Source organism: Acyrthosiphon pisum, chromosome A2 (assembly GCF_005508785.2).
Source record: "Acyrthosiphon pisum isolate AL4f chromosome A2, pea_aphid_22Mar2018_4r6ur, whole genome shotgun sequence".
Lineage (NCBI taxonomy): Eukaryota > Metazoa > Arthropoda > Insecta > Hemiptera > Aphididae > Acyrthosiphon > Acyrthosiphon pisum.
In genome coordinates this window covers 85,797,998-85,811,442 of record NC_042495.1, presented here as the reverse complement: position 1 = coordinate 85,811,442, position 13,445 = coordinate 85,797,998, and the positions used below count along the sequence as shown (strand labels likewise).

The 13,445-nt window shown below is 27.4% G+C and overlaps 2 protein-coding genes across 4 annotated transcripts; both read right to left on the bottom strand.

Moving 5' to 3' along the window:
• Positions 1-290: 290 nt before the first annotated feature.
• LOC100163690 (ribosomal protein L11-like) lies at positions 291-4,483 on the bottom strand. The gene is made up of 6 exons (NM_001162112.2): positions 4,376-4,483; positions 2,465-2,584; positions 2,243-2,392; positions 2,033-2,180; positions 448-542; positions 291-388 (listed from the first exon to the last, which is right to left on the bottom strand). The coding sequence occupies exons 1-6, from the start codon at positions 4,394-4,396 to the stop codon at positions 353-355; spliced, it is 570 nt and encodes a 189-aa protein (NP_001155584.1). The 5' UTR covers positions 4,397-4,483; the 3' UTR covers positions 291-352.
• Positions 4,484-5,584: 1,101 nt separating this feature from the next.
• On the bottom strand, positions 5,585-8,444 carry Utp23 (UTP23, small subunit (SSU) processome component, homolog). Of its 3 annotated transcripts, none has more exons than XM_008185538.3 (6): positions 8,313-8,444; positions 8,031-8,179; positions 7,849-7,945; positions 7,663-7,789; positions 6,412-6,561; positions 5,585-6,341 (listed from the first exon to the last, which is right to left on the bottom strand). In XM_008185538.3, exons 2-6 carry the CDS (start codon positions 8,148-8,150, stop codon positions 6,059-6,061), a joined length of 777 nt encoding a protein of 258 aa, XP_008183760.1. In that variant the 5' UTR covers positions 8,151-8,179; positions 8,313-8,444; the 3' UTR covers positions 5,585-6,058. The 3 variants fall into 3 exon arrangements, with proteins under 3 accessions (XP_008183760.1, XP_008183761.1, NP_001155670.1); XM_008185539.3 differs by having other exon boundaries at positions 8,239-8,436; NM_001162198.1 differs by having other exon boundaries at positions 5,853-6,341; positions 8,031-8,371.
• Positions 8,445-13,445: the final 5,001 nt, after the last annotated feature.

The window sequence follows — 13,445 nt, the reverse complement described above, 5'->3', positions numbered from 1 at the left end:
CTCCTTTTCCATCTCACAAACCTAATCAAATATTTATGTTATCTATATATATGTGTATTTATGTAAATTCACTGTTTATCCCACTATTATAATTACTTTTACTAATATTTAATGTAAATAGGGCTCACGCCCGTAATGTATGCTAAAATAAATAAATAAATAAATAAATAAATTAATTAATAACTATTAAATGTATTATTGAATGATTATAGGAATACTGTTTGTTATTATTTGAAAGGAAAAATAATTGTAGATGAAAGTTATGATGCATAATAAAACAAGACTGTTTGTTTGGAAAAACAACATATATGTATATTTTTGGGAGTTGCATTGATAAACGATACAATTAATATTAGTGTTTCTTCCCTGCTAAAATGATTCCGTCATACTAAAAATAAAATAAAATATTATTAGTAATAAAATAATTAACAGTAAAAAGACATTTACTTTAGTTTGGAACCACTTCATTGCGTCTTCTTTGTTAAGTCTATGTTGGTAACCAACTTTGCCTTGCTTCCTTCTTCTGTGAGCTACGTTGAAACCTAATACACAATTTAAAAATAAAAGATATTATTTAGTTTTACAAAAATATGTATACTTTTTGATTTACCATGCATGTAAACCACCTTTTTTATCCTTTCATTTATTCGAATTTTGAATATATTTTTTTTTTACCAAAAAATAGGTTCATTCAGTCTAACTTATATGACCCACTGGAGCTTAATATGTTAATTATATAACTAACTTTTGCCAAGACTGTAGAAAGCGTTTATCGGATACTTTAAAAAAAAAAAATACACAAAGACTTGTGTCATAATTTTATAATGATCCTACAGGAGAGTTAATGTAAATTAACAGAAGTTGTCTGTGATAATTGACTCATTTCAAGTTTAGTAACATAGTAACCTACTGACTTGTGTCCAGGGAAACCGTTACTACGCCAAGTATACAGATAGCTGACTTGATAGGAAACCCATGGGAACAACATTCAGGTGTTGCCCTAAGAAAACTGGTAGTCGCAGACTCAAGTTCTTAATTTTAATAGAATATAATATAATTTACAATTTATTTTATTATAGCAATTTTTAATATTTATAATTATATTGCAAAATAATAAACAGCTCCTTAATTAAAATGATTTTTTTTTATTTTTTACATAAAATTATCCATCTTCAACAAATTAAATGGCAAGAAAGGAGGAAAAGCAAAGAAAATTATTATTTTTCCAAAAACTTTTCTTTGCTAGATATATATTAAGTATAAGTTTTTTGTGGTAGTATAATAATATTATTAAATTATAGTTTTTTGAACAACAGACATCTACTAACAATATAAATTAATGTATTATGGTTTCAGTTTACGGACATAATCTCGAGAAGGATATTAAAGGTGATACATGGGGCCATTTCAAACGTCTTTGCGTATCTTTAAGTTTGGTAAGATAATATAATAATAAATATTTTATAATTCATTTTATTATTATGTACCTTTATGAGATTATATTTTCATTACTTCATTGATATTGTACTATATTGTTCATAATTTAGCTTTGGAGAATAGATGACAATTAAATAGGTACCAATCATTTATTAATTAAAGATAATAGGTAGGTATTTACAATATAATTAATAAACTTTGCTCGGTTTTTTGTTAAAATTTAAAACACTTGGTTTGTACAGGTACCTATGAACTCTGTATATAGTGTAATAATCATAGGACTGCATAAGTTGTATGGTAGGTATGTACTTAGCACCATTATCAAAAAGGAAATTAAAATTAAGAATACATTTATTATAAAGCCGTATGTAGACCTCGATTTAATGCAAAACTCTAACTATCATATTACACTAAGTGTGGGGAAAAAAGAGACATGGTATTAACATCATAAGCCTAATTAATTTTACTATTGTAAAAAAAAAAAATATATATAAAATATTTAGGTAGATATTTTGTAATTGAATGGATGAAAAACAGGTAGAATAGGTAGATAAACACGTTTGTTAATTATTTGAGTTTAATTAAACTAGCATACCTTGACGTCCTAAGACAACGAAGAAATCTAAACCATAGATACCAATACTGGGATCGTATTTGATACCCAAATCGATGTGTTCTTGGATACCAAAACCGAAGTTACCGGTGTCTGAGAAGTTTTCTCGCCTCAATTCATATTCACGAACCTATTTAACATATAATTCAGTTAAATCAATTAATGAAAAATTACATTGAAAATCATCCAAACCTTTAATCCACGTTCCAAGATTTCTTCAGCCTTAGCACCTCGAACTGTGCAGTGCACAGCAATTTTTTCATTTCTTCTGATACTGAAAGATCTGACAGTATAACGAGCTTTAGAGAATACTGGTTGTTGGCCAGTCAATTGTTCCAACACCTGAAAGACAACAACACATATATCAGTCATGCTGTGAAATAGATAAAATAACAATATGTAAAAACAACGAACCTTAGCAGCACGGGTGAGCTTGTCACCAGATTCACCAACACAGATGTTCAAACATAATTTGCGAATCCTCAATTCGCGCATACGATTTTTTGTTTTCTCCGAAGACTTGTTGCCTCCTTTCTGCAACACAAAACACAATCATTATATCTTGGAGTTGGGGGAAAATAAATTTTTTTTCTCTATATTTTTGTATTATGTATTCTTAATGAGTATTACGCCTCAGTAACACGTGAGGGTATATTGCAATATAAGAATGTAGGTGATGTAACACCGGTTGTTTAAAGCCCCAGAACCAATTTGTGGATGCTGAGTCTGAGCATTCAATCGAATACTGGCCCGGTGATATGGTAAAAATTGAAGGACCTGTCGGTATACATTTTCTATGAAGTCAGTCTGTTGACGGTGAACGGTCGTCAGAAAGCAAGCGTCCTGCCATTCAGCAGTGGCGCAACTAGGACTAAAATGTTGGTTAGCCCCCACCTGATATTATGTGAAAAGTAACCTGTGGGGGTACCACACCGCCATATATATTCACATAAAAATATAAAAAATCATACAAAAAAAATATATTTATTTATTCAAATTTTATTTTTCACAATAATAGTATACTATATATCTATGGTAATCAAAATAAAAACCCCCAGACTACAATATTAGTTTATATTACTCACAAACACATGAAAATTATTGAGCAAATATTTTTAAAACGCTATAATTAGTGTAAATACCACATTATTAATATTTAATTAGAAATATATACTTATAGTATAACAGGTATACACTATACGTATTATATATCATTGAAAAAATTAAAAATCAAGTAGAGATTAAAGAAAAATTAAATTAAAAAATCAATCTATGTTCCAAGTTTAAATATATAGGTAGCTAGGTAGGTAGGAACATATTATATTGAATACAATTTAACTTATTTCTTAATATTTATATTATAATTTTCAGACATTATAACAATAGTAATTTTTTTTATATTATATCCCCAAAATAAAATATTACATTTCCTAATAATATTTTGACGATACGTAAAATGTAAATATTAATAATAATTATTATTATTAGAAGTCGACTTTACAAGTTTTACTTACAGATACCTACAATATTTAAAAGATTATAACATAAAAAATAAAAATATTTCGAATGATCGATATATCAAATAATCCAAAAACTATCAAATAAATAATCAATGAATGTAGGTAGGTTGTAGGTACCTAATCTTTTAAAAAGACTATTGACATAATATGTTGCTTAAAATTGTGACATGAAACAAAATAATATTATTGTTAATTTTTGAAAGATAATAATTATATCTTAATTTTTTTAATGAAAAATAGGTATACTATACTACTACTTACTACTAAGTATAATATAATTGCAATTAAATATTAATAATATGATGATTACACTAATAAGCTTTTAAAAAAATTATCAATCAATTTCACGTGCCTACTTGGTTTAACATTGTAAGCTGGGGGTTATTTTTCTAGGATTGTTTGTCGGTAGTTTTTATCCGGGGACTTTTATTCTGCAATTCACTTTCTCTATAGTCTATAGTTTAGTTTAGTGCATACCTATTCATTAAAATTATGTAGGTATAATAATCTTGCCAATATACCGACATAAATTGTTTCCTTAAAACAAATACAGGCACACAGCTTATGATATTTACCATATTTATCATAGGCAATATAAAATAATTGTAAAATTTAAATAAAAATTAGATAATTAAATTTTTTCTCAAAAAATAAAAATTAAGAAATACAGTTTATTTTTTTAAGATTTATTAATATTTTAGGAATCAAATTAATAATTTATTTTGCAGGGGTTTAAGCCCCCATCCCCCTCTGATTGCGTTTATGCCATTATTATATTCGAATCAGATGAAAAACATTCACTCACCTTTAAGTCAGCGAGGACCATGATGGATTCGGCAATGCTGTAGTTGTTTATGAGATAGTCACGACGCGAAAGAACGGAACGTTACCGAACGATTCGCCGTCATCAAGTGGAGGCGTAGTGGTAGTGTGGTACTGTGGTAGGATCTTGTTTTGTTCTATCTAACCAAATGTAACCTCAAAAATATCATGGAATGTAAAACACGATGGGGAAAGCATAATATCGCTGTTATCATAATTCACGCGGTAAATTCGAATTTCAAACTACGTTTTTAGATTCTGAGTGGAACGATGAATGTATTGATTTTACAATAATGTTTGTTTTTTTTTTTTTTTGTGTCTGTCATCACCTTTTAGGACAGTAAAAGTGCTTGGATTTTCTTCAACAGTACTTTTTCTGATAGGAAAGTGAATCTAGTTGGTACTTTGGGGGTAAAATTTTAGTAAAATTTTTCCAATAGTTTTCAAAAGCGCCATGAAAAACAAAAGAAATATTAAGGAAAAACGGGAATTTTTACGCAAAATCTGTTTTCGAGAAAATTGATTTGGGTTTTTGGTGTAACTTTAAAACGAATAACTGTAGATACATGAAATTTTCACTGGTTTATATTTCAATTTTCTATAAATGATAAAATTTTCAAAATATTTTGATTTGTTTTGAGCTGTTTACGGACAATTTCAGTTTCCAATTTAATTAGTTTTTATTTTTATGAATGTCAATAAAACATTATTTGTTGAGTAAAAATACTTGAAAATTTAATACAAGGCTCCTACTATATTGTTACAATGACATTTGAAAAATATTAAAAATCCTTAGTCACAGTTTTTTTTTATAAGCATTTTAAGTTCAAAAATTGAAAAAATATGGAAAAATCACGAAAATTAGCAAATTATTTTGAGTTAAGAATTCGTAAAAATTTTTCTTTTTAAATCTAAGATTTTAAAATGTAATACAAGATTCCTTATAGGATAATCTACCTTTATCAAAAAAAAAATGTCTATAAGAAACTCAAATTAAATTTTTATGAGCGTTTGAAATTCATATTTTTACAACATTTGGTATTTATTCGATTTCTTACGTAACGATTTTAGTATGAATCACCCTGTATTATAGTGTATTTTGACTATTTTAATTATTATTTTAATTTATGACAGGAGGTAACAATATTGATAATATTTTACATAAAATGAATACCATGTAAATTATAATGGATGATCAATTGAGTATAAAATATATTTTACCAAGATCAACGACTTATTTCTTATTGTCACAATGTAGAAGTAAAATGTTATGGGATGGCTAATATTTTAGTACAGGATTCATATAAACTATTTGAACATTTTAGATTGCTTCAGCAATAAGCTTTATATTCTCATTTAAACTGGAGAAAGATATTCTGCCTCTATCAACATAATATAAACCCGCATATTTGATTTAAACTTAAAATTATAATGTATTAACTACTGAATGCAACTCAGCGTTATTATTCAGTATGATATAATTTAGTAAGTATATATTAGTTATTAATAATTTAAAAAAAATTATCAAATCATCAATGCAATTATAAAATAAAAATAATAATAAATTGATTAGTAGAAGTTAATAAAAATTTCATTTCATAAAAATTAAAATGTAATGTTCACACTGTACAACTATTTATTGAAATAACATTTTTATGAGATGTTCCTATGAGATTGAAATTGGCTTATTCATTTTTTTAAATTCTTCTTTTACATGTTTTGGTATTTTAACTCTATTTCTTTTACGTTTTATTTTATTTTCCACTTTGGGTATATCATTATCTTCAACAATTTTCTTCTTTTTAGGTTTGCACGAAAGTGGATTTGGTCCTTTGGCTCTTTTAAATACCCCTGGGTAATCTTTAAATTCTTCACTACTGATTAATTCTGTTGTTATTGAACTTTTCATACTTGTCAAAACATTGGTTTCATGTTCAGTTAAATTAAATCTAAAAATTAAATAAAAATCATTAAAACAAAGTTACACACAGTTAAGTATCAAAATATACACTATCATACCTAGATTGTCGCTTTTGTCTGGCATGATCAATAGAGGTTGGTGAAGGTGCTTTCAGAATGACACTTAAACCATTAAAATACATAACAGGGACAGCGGGAAGAACATAAAGGGCATTTTGAAGTGACTTGTCTTGAGTGGCAATAATGTATCTGTAAAAATTGTCATTTCATTATTAAATAATTTGTAGTTCAATTATAATTTATACAATTTTAAAAAAGTAACCAAAAATAAATAGTTTTAATATAACAAATGTATGAAATGTTAAATAAATGTATATAAATTGGTGAAACAAAATAGATAATTAATAAACTAGTACAATATAAATACATATACAATTATACAATTTAATATATTTATGATAAGTAGAGACCAGAATCATATGAATTTATTATATATTGTTTATTCTGAATGTATTTACAATAATAGAAGTTTAAAAACATCTCATATCAAACTGATATAAATATAATATCATGTCGTTAACTATATTATACATAAAATATAATTTATTTAATAATTTTGTGCATATACTTTGAATTTTTTTATACACTTTTAGTAAATAAAATTTTAATTTTTATATACCTAACATAAAAATGGGATTTCGACAAGCAAAAATATTGGAAATAAATGTTTGTATACTGTAAATCTGAACAGTTATCAAAAGCAAAAAAAAATAACGATAAATACATATTGTTTACTCTACATTATCTTCTTGCTTTCATTATTTAACTTTATAATATAACCTGATTAAAAAAAATATGTTGAATGGATTTTAAGAAATGTATGTTAACTATAAATTTGTTTTATGCTTTAAGGATTCCAAATATAAAGTTATATATTGCATATTTTAAGCATTTCAGATTTTTAAGGTTATTTTCCCAATTGTGGTGCTATATTTGATGATGTAGATTTTTGTATTTAAAATCAAATTAATTTTAGAATCTTTTTAAATTGTTATTTAATAAGTTTAAGATAAAAAAATAATGAATTAATAACAAATTTACCAATATTTCCGAAATACATTCATGCTGTTTAATAGCCCAACAGTAGTTCTCTGTTATTATTTTTTTTAGGTAATACCTGATAAATAATAATTAGCATAAAAAAAAATAAAACATTTGTTAGCTATTTTTTATATTTAAAACCTTAAAAGGCATACCTATTACAGCACATATTTCAAGATATATTAAATTATATTACAGTGCATAAAATAATATTTTTTAGTTCAAGTCCTGTAAATTACTATTCATTACCTCGTTTTCATATTATCTTTTGTCATTGACGTTAGGCAACTAGCTCCGGATATGGGTTTCTTTTCATGTCCACATTTATGTATACCAAAATTCTTTACAATGTGCATAGCCGGCCGAACAGCAGTACCTGCAAAATAGAATTATTTTATTTTATAAAAATTAAACTAAACTGTATTATATTTTTACCCAAAGCTTCAGTCTCAAGAACAACACACTGAGTGGTTAAAAATTTTACATCACCACCCAAATACTTAGGAATATCTTCACGTAATTGCACTCTGTTCTGTAAATAAATATTTTACCAAAAAACATTTAAGAAGTACCACAGACAACCAGTATCTATGATATAATAATGCAGATATAGTTACTTGTGCTGAAGCCATGCAAAACGTGCCATCAACTAGTATTTGAAAGGGTTTTCGAAAGCCAAAGCTGACGCAATAGAAGTTGATATTGCGTTCAGCTTTTTGGTGGCGCTTGAGACGCATTATATTTCAAGCTATACACCAAGATCTACCTATAAAAAAAAAATATTTCAAACCTTCCAATAGAACACGTCTTGTCCTCACGCCTTACTCAATAAGTTATACTATTATAAAAGTTATTACTAATTTATACTATTATAAAATTCTAATATTCTAATAAATTACTCTGTAGACTGTATAAATCACGATTTAAGATGGTACCACAAAATCTATTAATCTATTCCGCTATTCTAGTCTTTATGGATCTACAAGCTAATCAACTATAAATATTGTAAGATTAATAGATAATAATTATTATTAAATAAAATTGGAAATGTGTGCCTTGTTGTTATCAATTTTAGATAAGGTGAAAATCAGTTGTGACTATGGTGGTAGATATCTAAACCGTGGTTGTGACCACGAACTACGATATTATATAATAATAAAAAAGGTGGGCAGCGCTCTTTCAAGTTTCAAGTGGGTCACTGTAATGGATGGTGTTAAATTTGAATTCAATAATATAATATCATTGGGTAAATGGTCATTTTCCCCCCTGAATGTTTTCGGTCTAGTACCATACTCTAGTAAGACATTTCCCTCCCCCATTCTTTTTAAAAGTTTCTTATTGACTAATATAATTTAATAATACAATATTATTTATTATTTAATGAGAAATTATTTTTTTTAAATAAAATATAAAATACCTATACAAACATTTTTGATGACCGCGAAGGCGGTCAGTCAGTGGCAGATATATCTTATATAGTTCTTTATATAATAAAGTAATTTATAAATTATAAGTTATAACCTATTTACGTAGAATCTTGTTTTAAATTTTCAAGCTATAAAAGTTGATCATTTTATAAATTTGTAACTACAAAATAATTATTAAATTTTAAATTTGCTAAATGTTGTCAAATTCGAACTTTAAATGCTTATAAAAAAATTAAACGGTTGGACAGGTTCATGTTTGATTTGAGGAGAGGTCTGATGACGTGTAGGCGGGAGTTTAGCTGTTTCCTTTTATTTTTGAGATGAGTGCCCCAGGTGAGTCTCCTGTAGAGTAGCAGGCCGAGGTATTTGGCTTCTTTTGAGTGGGGAATTACTGAATTGTTGAAAGAAACTTCAGGACAGTCCTTAAGTCTGAGGGTGAAGGTGATGTGTGTAGATTTTAATTCGTTTACTTTGATTTTCCATGCGTTGCACCACTTTGAAAGCATGTTGAGATGGTTTTGGAGATGGTGGGAGCAAATGTGTGGATCGGAGTTAGCGGCAAGAATGGCAGTGTCGTCTGCATATGTACCCATTATAGTGTTTTCTGTGGTCGGAATGTCGGCTGTAAATATGATGTACAAAAACGGGGCAATGTCGCTTCCTTGGGGTACTCCAGCCAGTATATCGTAAGAGTTGGAAAAGGTGGATTCTATTTTAACTTTGAATGACCTGTTTTCGATATAGGTATGACTTAAGTAAGAGATAGTATGGCGCAGGATAGATTTTTTTTTAATTTGTAAAGCAGGCCAGCGTGCCAGACCGAGTTAAATGCTTGAGCGACGTCAAGGAATACTGCGGAACAGTATTTCTTCGTTTCGAGGGAGGAGGCGATTAAGTCGACAACACGATGTAGTTGGTGAAAAGTGGCGTGTTTTGGGCGAAAACCAAATTGGAAGTCTGGTAACGCATTTTGTTCGTTAGAAATTTTGAGTAGTCTTTTGAGGTTACTAATATTTTTGTGGACCATTACGTAAGCTTTCAGGGAACGTTAAATTCTTATGTTAACATTGGTACTTAAAATTGGATGTTTCTGGAATGTTTATAACAGTTTCTTGCGCAGCAGGGGCGTCATTTCAGTTTTTTTTCTGGGTGTGCAAACTTTTAGGCAGGCCAATTTTGACATTTCACCAGGCCATTAAAAAAAATATATATTTATATATATATAAATGTAGGAAACCTATGCAAACCTATGTAAATATTCTTTCCTTCCCTTTTATAATTCTAATCGAAACTCATAACGACTAATGCAACTTTTAAACAGCTAGCAATTCAAAGAATTAAAAGCTTATAAGCAGTTAAAGCAACCAGCTAATGTCATTACTGTACATATACAAAAACTTAAAATATATATATTTTATATTACCTATATATGAAAACATGTATAAGTTAATTATGACGGCGCATTGGAGTATTAATGGCAGGCCAATTGTTAACATTTTTTAAGTTAGTGGTGCCATTGCACACCCTGCCCCCCCCCCAAAAAAAAAATGACGCCCCTGTTGCACAGTGAGTTAGGTATAAAAGATAAACATATTATGCATTTTTAACTACAAATTAATTTTTAAATTTTAAATTTGATAAATACTGTCAAATTTTGAACTTTAAATGCTAAAAAAAAAAAATTGTGCCTATGTATTTTTAATATTTTGTAACTGCTATTGTAACAATATATCAGGAGCCTTGTATTAAATTCACACAGTTATTTTGGTTCAACATATCCATTCTTTAAACTTCAAACGCTCATAAAAGTTTAATTTGACTTTCTTGTAGACATTTTAGATTCTGAGTGGAACGATGAATGTATTGAATTTACAATGATGTGTGTTTTTTTTTGTGTCTGTGTACACGATAAGTAGTCAAATTTCGTTTTTCAACTTTAATATCTTGTTCGATGGGAAAGTGAATATTGTTGGTGCATTGGGGAGGTCAAAATTTAAAATTCCCAGTAATTTTCAAAAGCGCCCTGAAAAACAAAAGAAAAATTAAGGAAAAACGGGAATTTTTACGCAAAATCGACTTTGGTTTTTGGTGTAACTTTGAAATAATGACCGTCGTAGATACACGCAATTTTCACTGGTAGTTTATATTTCCATTTTCTATACATGATAAAATTTTCAAAATATTTTGACTTGTTTTGAACTGTTTAGGGACATTCATTCTATTCAATTTAAAATTTAAAATTTTAATACATGATTCATTATAAGATTATTTACCTTTATCAAAAAAAAAAAAAATGTCTATAAGAAAGTCAAATTAAATTTTTATGAGTGTTTGAAATTCAAATTTTTACAATATTGGATATTCACTCGATATCTCATGTAGCGATTTTCTTATTTTGTTGTAATTCAAAAACAAATAACTTTAGATAGGTACATGAAAATTTCACTGAATGTTTATTTTATCAATTCTTATACTTGATCAATTTTTCAAAATATATTGACTTATTTTGAGCTGTTTACGGACAATTTCATATTTTTATTTTTTTATTTTTTTTTCTATGAATATCGATTAAGTTTTATTTGTTGGTTAAAAAAGCTTGAAAATTTAACAGAAGGTTCCTATTATATTGTTTCAAAGGCTGATGAAAAAAATTAGAAATCCATAGGCACAATTTTTTTTTTATAAGCATTTAAAGATCGAATTTTGACATAATTAATCAAATTTAAAATTTAATAATTATTTTGTAGTTAAAAATTTATAAAATGTTCAACTTTTATATCTAAAGATTGAAAATTCAAAACCAGATTCCATATAAGTAGTTAATTCTGTTACCAAAAAATCTAAAAAATACATAAGCACAGTTTATTTTTATATTAATTTTAAGTTCAAATTTGGACGAAATTACATATTAACAAACCTAGAGTAATTATTTTAGTTATTTTATTGTGATTGTATAATATTATTAATTTATTCATGGGTACTTGAAACTTCTAAAGTATATTATTATATATCTTAATATGTATGATAGCATCACAGTTTGTTGTTGATGTATAACGCGTTATAAGTACCTAATGGATGTTGTGATATGATTATTATAGGTCAATTTTTTTTTAATACCATAGATAATAGTATATAATAAAATGTCTTATACCTAGGCTGACCGTCTCCGCTCAGAATCGTTTTTCTTATACAATGATATTATATCATTGAATTCAAATTGAATACCATCCATTATACAGTGGTCATCAGTGACCCACTTGTAACCTACTGTACAGCAGAGGGACATCCACTTGCCCACCTTTTTTTTTTTTAATAGAAGTAGACAAACTTATGAGGAATCTTGTATTACACTTTCAAATCTTAGGTTTAAAAAAAAATTTTATGAAATTCTAACTCAAAGTAATTAGCAAATTTTCGTAATTTTTACGCATTTTGTCAATATTTGAACTTAAATGCTTTAAAAAAATTGTGACCATGGATTTTTAATATTTTTCAAATTTCATTGTAACTATTTATTAAGAGCCTTGTATTAAATTTTCAAGCATTTTTACCCAACAAATAAAATTTTATTGACATTCATATTTCATAGAAAAAAAAACAGAAAATTTCCATACAAACAGCTCAAAGCAAGTCAAAATATTTTGAAAAATTCATTGTGTATAGAAAATCCTAATATAAACAACCAGTGAAAATGTCATGTACTTATCTGGTCTTTTGTTTCAGAGTTACATTAAAAACCAAAATCGATTTTGTCGACAACCGATTTTACGTAAAATTCCCGTTTTTCCTTAATTTTTCTTTTCTTTTTCCCTGCGCTTTTGAAAACTATTAGGATTTTTATACGTTTGAGCCCCCCCCCCCCCCCCCAAGTACCTACTATAGATTCACTTTCCTATCAGAAATGATTTATGATACTGTTAAAGAAAATCTAAACATTTTTACTGTCCTAAAAGTTTAAAGGTGATCACACAAAAAAACACTCATCATTGTAAAATCAATACATTCATCGCTCCACTCTGCAGAATCTAAAATAAATGTATTATTTAATGTCCATTAAGATCTAAACGTATTCTCTTAAAATTAGAAATATTTTTTAATTACATTTTTCATTGAAATGTTGATTGGTATCGCTTATTTGGAATTTAATTAATGACTTTTATTCTTCTTTGTTATATTTGTTTTTATACGATACAATTACCTATATAACATGTATAAAATAAATTTATATTGTCATCAATTGATATTTATAAGGAGGGCGTGATAAAAATAATGACCAGAATAAATTTCTGAATAATATAAAAGTATACGCAGGTACTTATTTAAAAAAAAAAAAAACACTCGTTGTTCGTATACCTACTATAGGTATGTGTGGCATGCAAGCATGACTTATATTATGCAAAGCGAATTTCCGCGTATGTCGAGTGCGCGTACTTGAAATTTTTTAAAACCAATAAATGCATGCACACATAATAATATACGACCTTTCTACTAAGCACCTACATGATGATATATTAAAATATACGTAATGCCGTTCAATTAAAACAACGGCGGTGCCTTCGAATGCCGTGTAAACATGGTGATATTATGATATTATTATTTTACACA

Coding starts and splice junctions, on each gene's coding strand:
- LOC100163690 (NM_001162112.2), bottom strand. CDS start 4,396: ATGGTCCTCGCTGACTTAAAG. Junction 2,393..2,464: donor AGCTCACCCGTGCTGCTAAG/GTTCGTTGTTTT, acceptor GTTGTCTTTCAG/GTGTTGGAACAATTGACTGG. Junction 543..2,032: donor CGTTGTCTTAGGACGTCAAG/GTATGCTAGTTT, acceptor ATTGTGTATTAG/GTTTCAACGTAGCTCACAGA.
- Utp23 (XM_008185538.3), bottom strand. CDS start 8,150: ATGCGTCTCAAGCGCCACCAAAAAGCTGAACGCAATATCAACTTCTAT. Junction 7,946..8,030: donor TTTGCATGGCTTCAGCACAA/GTAACTATATCT, acceptor ATTTATTTACAG/AACAGAGTGCAATTACGTGA. Junction 7,790..7,848: donor TCTTGAGACTGAAGCTTTGG/GTAAAAATATAA, acceptor TCTATTTTGCAG/GTACTGCTGTTCGGCCGGCT.